A 10,375-nucleotide genomic window follows, 5' to 3' on the forward strand; every position below is an offset into this window, starting at 1 on the left:
AAGTGCCATTGTATTTTGATTGGGTCACTCCTAAAAGAAATGCACTGAGCTTCATGCATATTTAAATTCACATTCTTAATCTCGATATTTACTATTATTATTCTAACTGTCATTGGAAGAATTAGTGTAGAACAGACAAAGCTGCTAAATGACACAGGCATAAACTGTTAGGTTTACCTTGATTCTTACAAACTTGAGATCCACTTTTTGATTCACATGTCCTATTTGATGAATCCATTTCCCACCCATCTGTAGGACTACATGTTGAGTCATACACTAAAGCTTGGCGCATCTGTTGCAAAGGCGCAATAGGGAAAGGCAGCTGTCTATGACTCTCTCGCTATGGTACACTGAGAGTAATAAATAGTGTAAAAGTCACCAAGCTGAATGTTTGACATGGAATGAACATTGCTATAATGTCAAATGAATAAAACAAAGAACTGCGTATGCTGGAGATCTGAAACAAAGACAGAAATTGCTGGAGAAATTCAGCAGGTCTGGCAGCATCTATGGCAAGAAAGCAGAAACCAGACGAAATGCAGTCTGGGCAACCAGAACACATATTCTGTCTGCAAAAAAATGACCCCTGAGCTTCCAGTTCCCTACCACTTCAACATACCACCATGTTCCCTGGCCAACATTTCTGTCACAGGCCTGCTGCAGAATTCCAACAAGCCTCAGCACAAGCTGGAAGAACATGATCTCATTTTCCACATGGGGACCCTGCAGCCTCTAGGACTCAACATTGAGTTCAATAACTTTAGATTCTGATTCCAGCCTTCCAAGTCTTTTACCCACAACATAGCCAGTTAAGACATGGCTTGATTTTGACACAATCACCCACTCTCATATACGCCAAGGCTTATTATCATTCTAAATGGGTTGCATTCAGTACAGCTCACCCATTCTATCCTAGTCTTAGCTCTTGTTATCACTTATTCAGCTTTTCTTCTGTCCTGACCTGGTATCTATATTCTCCTTGTTTACCTACACCTTTCATATCTCTCATTCTCTGGGCTCCATCTCCACATAACCATTCACCTCTCCCCTCCACCTCTCCCAAGACCCCGCCAACATCAGCTTCAGCATAAATACATTTTCCTAGCTGCTAACAGTTCTGATGAAGGGTCACCGGACTTGAAATGGTAACTCTGCTTCCTTGCCACAGATGCTGCAAGACCTGCTAAATTTCTCCAGCAATTTCTTTTTTTATAATGTAAACACTTGTTGTGGAAATCATAAGCTCATTATGGAGCATTTTGGAAGCAGGGACAGGCATTTTTTTTCAGGTAGGCAAGACTAAATAAGTGCTGTGCTACAGGAATTGGTTCAGGGATCTCAACTGTTTACAATTTACATAAATGACTTGGATCGAGTGACAGAAAGTTACCATTGCCAAATTTGCTGACAAAACAAAGATACTTGTGTGGAGGTCATAACAGACTGACAAGAAGATATCGATTGGTTGGATGAGTGGGCAAAGATGCGGGAAATGGATTCTCATGCGAGAAAATGTGAAATTGTCCATTTTGTCAGGAAGAATGAAAAAGAAGTATGTTATTGACACAGTAATAGATTACATAGATCTGAGATGCACAGAGAGCTGGGCATCATGGTGCATGAATTACAAGAGGTTAATTTGCAGGCAAGGAAAGCTAATAGAATGTTTTGTGAGAGTAATTTGATATAAAATTAGGGAGGTCATGCTTCAATTATATGGAGCACTGGTGAGACCACATCTGGAGTATTGTGTACAGTATTGGTCACCTTGTTTAAGGAAGAAAGTAAATGAACTAGTTTAGAGTAGGTTTACTAGACTAATACCAGGACTGCGCAGGGTGTCTTATGTTGGAAAACATATGGTGGAAGCAGAGTGTTTGAATATTTTCCGCAGAGGTGGATAGATTATTGTTAAGGAATTGGGTGGAAGATAATCATGGTAGACAGGAATGTGGATTTGATGTTACAATCTGAAACAACCATGACCTTATTAAATGTCAGAGTGGATTCAATCTGTGAATGGCCTACTGCTCCTTGTTCGCATGCAGTTATGTGTGGTGAAGCACTCTGACAAACTATGATTGAGAGAAACTGTTCCCCCTGCAACTTTATGTAAAGACAACTTTGAACAGTCATTCAGTACACTGTAAGTCGACAGCGGCAATCACTTGCTAATGAGTATGATTGTCAACACAGGAAATTCCCTGTCACTGGTCACGGGTTCTGTGGATCCTTGTGTGGCTGATGAGCCCAACCCTAGAGCCACAAATTTGACCACACATTTGGCAGGTGTTTTGGGGAAGTGGACTTGGTTCTTGCTGGCATTTGTATCTCTTGATACAGAAGCTTCCTTCAAGTCTTTTGCCTCTGAATCGGGGTCTCGCATGTGTTGACATATTTTTTTTAACTTCAAAACATATACTTTATCCATCGAATTAAATCTTTATTTACACACAGTTAATGAAGCCGTTCAGATCTGTATTATCTTACAGAGAAGAAAACAAGTATTGTGGTTCTGCTTTCTCTATGGTTACATGTACTTTAATAAATTTTCTGGATGAAGTGTATTTTATGCAATTTGAGCACGGAGTGCAATTAAGAGGACCTGAAGTCTAGTTTATCACAAGCCTTTGTGTTATTTGAAGCAGAAAAAGCCGAACTGTAAACAACTCGACCACCCAGAGCAAGTGATAAGTGAGGGTACACCAATGAGAGACTCAGCACGCGGCAGTGGGAATTCCACCAATCACAACAGGCGGAGCCCGTCGCTGCCATGGCGACGGCCTCCTGAGTGACAGGCCGCCCGGCGCTGCCATGGCGACGGCCTCCTGAGTGACAGGCGGCCCGGCGCTGCCATGGCGACGGCCTCCTGAGTGACAGGCCGCCCGGCGCTGCCATGGCGACGGCCTCCTGAGTGACAGGCCGCACGGCCCAGTTACGCAGCGCCGGAGGAGGGTGGCTTCAGGTAAAATCGAGAGGGAGGTCGGTGGGCCGCAGGGACGGGGAGTGGCGGAGGGGGAGGGAGGAAGTGGAGGCCCGGCCCTTCCTCCCCTCCCCCCGCTCCGCACTTCCCGTCCTTTGTTTCCAAACACCGCGAGGCCTAGCGGCGGCCTACACAGCCTGGGACTGGAGTGAGTCAGCGAAGCCTGTGCTGGTGACTGGCCTGGTCTTTGTCGGTGGGGACGTTAGAGAGGGACTCTTTGTTTTTTCTTTGGGAAGAGAAGAGGGTGGGAGGAAACGCTGTTTTTCTTTTGTAGCGGGCGGCGCTTCACCTCTTTGTTTGAATTCAAGCCCCATGTGGACTCGCCATTGAAGGCGGTGTTTGTTGGAAAAGCCGCTCCGCCGCAAAGAGGGGCAGGCAACTGGAGCTCTGATTCACTCCCTGCAACCCGGGCACCTCTCTATATTCAATAGAGGCCGCTGGCTCCTTGTTCAATAAAGTCTCACCCTTCATTGATGAGCATTGTGCAAGGTAATGTTTTGACTCAAGATATTTCGCAGTGTTCGCCCCAAAAGTTTAAAACGCGTCCGTATCCACACCCTCACTACACTACGCTTGTGCTCAGTCACAAACTCTTTTGTTTCTGGATCGTGGTGCTTGTTCGCAGACCGATTGTGGACAAGACTTCCTGACATGAGTTACTCTGGTGATCTGTATATTTTTATCCTAATCCCTATGTTTTCATGTCAACTTGCCTCGGGCTATGCGATGTGACTTGTTTTCTTATTGGAGCACCTGATTTCAGTAACCTTCCTTAATATTTTTTAACATCTTAAGTTCGTTTTGACTACTACATGAATTTTAAAAAATCAGGTCCTGTAGGCTTTAGAATGCCACAGACGTTCAGTTTTTCATGAAAAGTTCATTTGTTCCAAAAATATCTGTATATTAAAAAAGGAACAGACCAAGCCAGAAGATTCAGGCCCTCGGAGACTACAACTAAATTGTTGATCCACTGTTGTCAGAATGTACTCTGGTATCGAGTACCAATTTTAGCTGAACTTATCAATAAGGTATAATAAGTTGAATTGAATAGTTTGTTTTGATCCTCCAAGAAATAGCATTTGTCAACTTCGTTACAAGTTTTTTACAATTTTATTTTTGTCCCACTCAGTTGTAATACATCTTTTTTTAAAAAAATAGGTTTTCTTTAAACAAAGTAAACATAAATTTGGTTAAAAGGTGTTAAGTCTCCCACTACTTTACAAGCTATCTCAGCCTCCTTATCGAGATATGCAGCTTCATTTCCTGCTCTCAGTGCAGCACATGTACTTCCATGTCTGTCTGTGAGATCACGTGAGCGGCCTTGTTCCATCCACTTAGGATGCGACTCTTCAGTGTGCTATGGTAATTAGTAGAAATGAATGAGACTCTGCATTCAGCACTAACTGAAGCGACGGTCTTTGTGTCTTGATGAAGCTCCCTGTTAAGGACAAAGGATAACGCCTTAGCGGTGTGTTCTTGTTTCACAGTCCTACTGTTTAAATATTAGTGATCTTTAAATATATTCAAAATCTGGCTGCTAAACTTTTGAGTCTTAACTGCAGGTCAGTGTCTTTTGATGTTCTGTCTTTATGTTGTGTTTTCACTGTTGGTTGGGAACAGTGTTGTGTGTAACACTGTTTAATGTTAGCTTCCATCAAATGTTAGTGTAAAGGTTAGTAATTCAGCAACTGCAGTTGGGGTTGGGAATTTTTTTCATTGACTTCATATTTGAAATAAGTGTATGCCTATAACAGGATTTTTCTCTAAATTAATGTACACAGTTTCTATGTATAATTTTAAAAAATGTTTGGAAACTAGCTGAAAAACAGTAGACATGTTTTTTGCAAATATTTTTCTCACTATTTGTAGATTGATTTTCAAACAATACAGTGTCCATATGACAGCTATAAAAATATTTTTGCTGTTTTGATAGTCAAATATGTATATTTTATAAGCCTGGTTGAGCTTAGCTCCAGACTTTTATATGGTCCATTTTATTGTATGCCGTGGACATTGCAGAAATAATAATTTGTACACGATCAAGGAGAATTTAATGATGAGACTTTAAATAAGATACAGACAGCAAATTGATGAAGAAATCACTTAAAAGTTTTATGTTTAAAAACTAAAAACATGAATGATATTAATGGTATATATAATACCTATGCAGCCATACCTCCGATACAAGCTGCTGTCTTGAGAAGAGTGATAATTGAAGAAAGGTCAGCAGGAAATTGTGAGGAAGGAAGAAAAGGTGTACAAATGGAATGTATGACTACTTAATAATGTGAAGATAGATTGAGTGATGTCAGCCTATTTGGATAAAGCTCACCTTAAAAATTATTTCCCATTCTAAAGATAACCAGCCATGCTTCACAATGTATTCTATTTTGTTTGAAAGCTTCAAATAAGTTACTTACCTTCAAGAAGAGAGAGAGGTTTAATCGGTTTCTTCCAAACAAATGATTTATTTGAAGGCCTACACTTTTCAGTATACAAAAGAGGCCAGTAATTAGGGAGTGCTTTGTGTCAAAGCTACTCCTGTCCTTTGCTTTTTCAATATTCAGGTGTATGTTGAACAATACTGAGAGACTTTTAAATTCAACAGAATGTTGAGTCCTGCCCAACCACACACTCCAGTGATGTCATAGTAAACAGACAAACAAGATTTTTGTACCTTTTCTGTTGATATGGTCTTGCTCCTTAGTAAGTAACTGTTCTTTTTTGCCTATTCAAAGCTTAATTTTAAAATAATCCTGGGTGAAGTTTTTGAATTTGACATACTCTATGGTATAGCAATAAATGTAGTTTTCCATTGGAATTTATTCAGCAGATATAGCTACTCATAAACTATACTATGCAACTTCCATGAACAGGATTTTTATATAAGGATATTGTTGATTTATTACTTATTGATAACAACTAAGTATGTTTGTTTTCTTTCTTCGAGAAGCAGAGTGAAACAAAGAAAGTTCTGTAATGGAGTCAGGACAGGATCAGACTGATGGCTTGCAAAACAGAAAGGATGACTTAATTAATTTCAGCATCCCTGTGGATTATCAGATTGATTGCTCAAGAAATCAGAGAGAGGGGCTGCAGGCGAATGATTCTCTAGAACTATTGCACAGTGGGACCATGGATACACAATACAGTTTGTGTACTAAAAACGTAGCTGAAGACCTGGAGACCAATACAGGGTCTACTGTACCACAGACTGATAAGGTACACTTGGATGATGCCATTTCCAGTACTACAGTTACAGTCTCTTATGTCAATCGACCCCACCTGTTCTCTTCCCAACGGATATTGCAGCATTCCTTGCATGAGCAGCCATTGGCATCACTCTTTATTCCATCTGTTTGCGTACAGTCTCAGCAGATGGTGCCAGTCTCATTAGAATCATCCATACCGACCAATTTTGTTGACTCGTCATTTGAAAGCTCTGTGTTGGCACAGTCTGATGATCTGGAGCCCATTAGAAGAGGCCTTGAAAATGGAATTGACTGTAATATTATGAACCAACACAGCCTGAAGGTGCTGGACTTAGATTTACCATTGGCCTCTTCTGCAGTTCATGAACCTGGATCATGTGATAGTCCACTCGAACAGGCATTAGATACTGCAGAGGAAACCTTGTATGAACAGTCAAGTGTTTCATCTGATTTGGAATCACATGACCCTGTGTGCCAGTTTTCTGGAGAAATACGTCAGGGAGATGAATGGCAGAATATTGTAAGTCCTGCTAAAACTGATGTTCAAGACTCTGAAATGATTGTAATAGAACTGACTCGGCCTTCAGTGTCAGAGAATAGACCAAACAGAAACCTGCTTGGTAGAGTGGAACTCTGTGAAACACAAAATGGCACTGGTGTCTTCACTGATGTTGAAAACTTGAATAACCAGTATACAGAGGTTGAGCCTGAGCCTGTTTGTGATTTGAGCAGGGGTTGCAAAGAGCAGACAAAGATGGAAAATATCAATGAATGTTCAGAGGTTGCAGTATCAGCTGAACCTGAAGAAAGCCTCAGTGAGGAGACATCCAATAAAACATGTCCAATCGACTTAACAGAAGGGGAGCATAATGTTTCCACAGTTTGTGACACAAGTGGACTAGCTGTAAATTCCATGAAAATGTCACCAAGTTTAGTAAGACTAGATGATTGCCAGAGAGCCTATGTGGAAAGTGTCAGGACCAATGTGTCAAGTTATGAGGAGGCAGCCAATGTATATGATGTGCTACAAAATTCTGAAGAAACAATGCTTAGCACAAGCGGTACTACGGACCTTCACCATTTTCAAGTAACAGATATCCTTTCAGAACAGGATGTGAAAACTGGAGAGTGGTCTTGTGACCAAGAAGTAGCTTTTGCATCTGACCTAAAGAACAGAAAAAGACATCATTCAGCGAGCAATGCTGAAAGCACTCAAACTAACAATCTCATGGAAATCAATTGCAACTCACCAGACAGTACGATTTCTCCAAGTAATGGCGATCTGACACCAAATCTTAAAGTAACCGAACAGTCCCTGAGTAGTGATGATAGCTGCATGGAGGTGGAAAACCAGATTTCTCTCAGTGATCCAAATGGTGCCCTGTCTGCAACCAAATTGAATTTGAAGGAGATCCCTGAATCAGAACAGGTTGTTAACAATGTGTGTGAGGACAGCAGAAGTTCAGCTTCATTGAGCGAGCAGATGTTTCCTTCTTTGCAGAAGCCATCAGTTTCAGAAAGTAGCCATCCCAGGATAAAGCCTTGCTCCCTTGAATTGCATAAACTAAACGTTCTTGAAACTGAGGGGAAGTGTGACGTTCGAGGATATGTGTTAGACCTGAAAAAAAATAATGTTGCATCAATGGCGTGCAGCATTTCTATGAGTCTTTCTTTAGCCAAGCCTGGAAAAGTTGTTGAGGACGGAGAAGAGGCAGAGCCTGTTGAGAACTACGAAAAAAGTGACCAGAGCTCCAGCACTGACAATGTTTGCGAATTTTTGTCTGTTCGGGAAGGACCACAAATTCTTAACAGGCGAAAGCTAGCCTTGGTGGCCAAGCCTGATGACAGTGATGTAGTCTGCATTTCTGAAGAGGAGGATGATAGTAGTTTAGTTACAAAAACTGATGTGCACCGGAATCAGGTTCAAATTCACGAGAATAGGAAATGGAGGACAGCAAGTCAACAACATCTGAATCAGAAGAAACTTGCAGATCAACTTCTACAAAATGACAACAACGTTGAGCCCAAGCATTTTGAAAGGAAGATTCTTCCACCAAGGCAAAGAGGAATGAGGCTGGAGCAGATTGTGCAAAATATTGTCACTCAGCCTAAGTCAAGAACATCAAGCCTCAGTGAAAGACTGCGAAGAAGCAGGGATACACGGACTCCTACCAGGTTTCAACCACCAAGGTACAAATCCTGCAGTTCTACAACAGAACAAAAGTCCAAGGGTAGTGCTGTGTGCTCTCCCTGCATCAGGGATTCTGTACAAACAATGACTTTGGAATACAAAATACAAGAACATAATGAGGCTAACCAAGGAGAAACAAGTACAGTAACTATGGAGAAACTGAACAAAAATAAATCTACCTCAATTCCAGGCTCTTGCCAGGGACATGCAACAAAATTGAGCACTCCTATTTCCCCTACCGCATCTTTATGCAGTGCCTCTTCATCTTCAAAGCAGTTGACAGAGATCTCCCGGAAGGGCCATCCTTCAGGCAGTAAGCAAGAGTTTGGTAAAAGTGACCTCAAGTGTTTAAACAGGAGGAAAAGAAAGCAGCTAGAAAGCACTAAGAATGCCTTGCAGCCAAAGAACTGTTTGTCTTCCCGACAGCGATCTACGCAGCAGAGGACAAGGGGCACGGCGAGAAAGAGAATACGCAAACCAGCGGGTAAAAAGCGGCAAACACGACGGCGCCAGCCCTCGTCATTCTTTGCACCTGAAGAGCCTGAGATAAAGCTAAGAGCATTGTCTCTTAAGGCTGAGGACCGACGAGATAGATACGATAGTTTTTCACCTTACATTCGGGTAGAGACAAAAGGTTATTCAACGTGTACTGTAGTAAACTATGCTGAGGAGGATAGTAACAATCTTAAACAAAAGAAACATTCCCAACAGCAGTCGCATGGTGCAGTTCCAAAATCATCTTGCTTGACGTTGGGTCCTACAATTAATGAGGCCTCTCACAAAAGCTTTCTAATCTGTTGTCTTTGTGGCCAGTCTGCAAATGCGATGGAACAAGGTGATCTTTTTGGACCTTTCTATCCCAGAGGATATACACCTTCAAGTAGCCAAACTGCCCACTCAAAAGATACTAAGACTGAACAAGCTAGCACAGTTGTTTCTAGCCCTAGTTGTAATCCTGTTAGGAATACAGTAAGTAAAACTCCAGGACAAAATCAGGAGCCTAGAACAAGGGAAGGTACAACAACCCGTGGCCAGAAACGCAGAGGTTTGGACAGTGTTGAAGAAACCACAAAATGTTCTGATAGTAAGAAGCCCAAGAGTGAATTGTCTTTGGAAGAGTGGTACCAGCCTCCATTGGTCCCAATGGACAGTAACGAATACTGGATGCATGAAGACTGTGTGACGTGGTGCGCTGGTGTATTTCTTGTAAGAGGGAAGCTGTATGGTTTGCTGGAAGCCATTAGTGTTGCACAGGAGACGGTAAGTAAGATGAGACATTGTTGTTTATTATACAGATGTTAGCCAGCTTTAATCCCTGAGCGTATATAACTTAAATCCCAAGCTTTTGATCTTCAGTGAGAGTGAATTAATGGCAGACACCAACATTGCCCTAATATTCCCATGAATGAATAAATAGCATTTGCTACAATCTCCAAATATTCAGTGACGAGCAAGAAGTGGAACATTGATATAACTGCCTTTTACATCCACTTATCAATGAGTAATTCAAGCAGAGCCACAGAAATTAAGACAATTCTTGAAATTTGTTTTGGTTAAAGTATTGAGTGATTCTGGTTCATCGAATTTTCTGTACAATTTTTCTTAATTGTGTAAAAATAGTTTGAAGGTGATGTTCTGCAGATCACCAACAATATACATGGTGTGTTCTGCAATTCCAACAGGAAAGCTAGGAAATGAGATGAACCTTTTCCCATGGATAAAATCAAAATATCACTTGTCGACCTAAGATTGTTGGTCTGCACTGTTCTGTGTTGGTACCGAGATAAGTATTTTAGAGAAACAGTGGTTTTTGTTTGGGGCAGGGAAACTTCCTATTTGAGATCTCTTTCCTGTTCTAATGCAAAGAGGTTGCAGCTGCATGTTTCTAGTTCCTCACAGCCAGTTCCCGAGCTACATACTGTATGGAAAGGCATTACAAGTTTAACATTCCATCACTCTTCCTGATTCTGAAAGTCCAAACACTTA

The 10,375-nt window shown here is 41.4% G+C and overlaps 1 protein-coding gene across 10 annotated transcripts; it reads left to right on the forward strand.

The window, feature by feature from the left end:
* Nucleotides 1–2,848: 2,848 nt before the first annotated feature.
* LOC109915686 lies at nt 2,849–9,706 on the forward strand. 10 transcript variants are annotated; one of them, XM_048592746.1, is made up of 3 exons: nt 2,988–3,472; nt 3,899–4,014; nt 5,940–9,706. In XM_048592746.1, the coding sequence occupies exon 3, from the start codon at nt 5,966–5,968 to the stop codon at nt 9,689–9,691; it is 3,726 nt and encodes a 1,241-aa protein (XP_048448703.1). In that variant the 5' UTR covers nt 2,988–3,472; nt 3,899–4,014; nt 5,940–5,965; the 3' UTR covers nt 9,692–9,706. The 10 variants fall into 10 exon arrangements, with proteins under 10 accessions (XP_048448710.1, XP_048448706.1, XP_048448701.1 ...); XM_048592748.1 differs by having other exon boundaries at nt 5,943–9,706; XM_048592753.1 differs by lacking the exons at nt 2,988–3,472; nt 3,899–4,014 and adding an exon at nt 2,849–2,965 and having other exon boundaries at nt 5,943–9,706.
* Nucleotides 9,707–10,375: the final 669 nt, after the last annotated feature.

The sequence above is a fragment of the Rhincodon typus genome, unplaced genomic scaffold (genome assembly GCF_021869965.1).
Source record: "Rhincodon typus isolate 14 unplaced genomic scaffold, sRhiTyp1.1 hic_rhity00001737, whole genome shotgun sequence".
Classification (NCBI taxonomy): Eukaryota; Metazoa; Chordata; class Chondrichthyes; order Orectolobiformes; family Rhincodontidae; genus Rhincodon; species Rhincodon typus.

What these genes read in the sequence shown, in the direction of transcription:
- LOC109915686 (XM_048592753.1), top strand. Translation starts at nt 5,966, where the DNA reads ATGGAGTCAGGACAGGATCAGACTGATGGCTTGCAAAACAGAAAGGAT.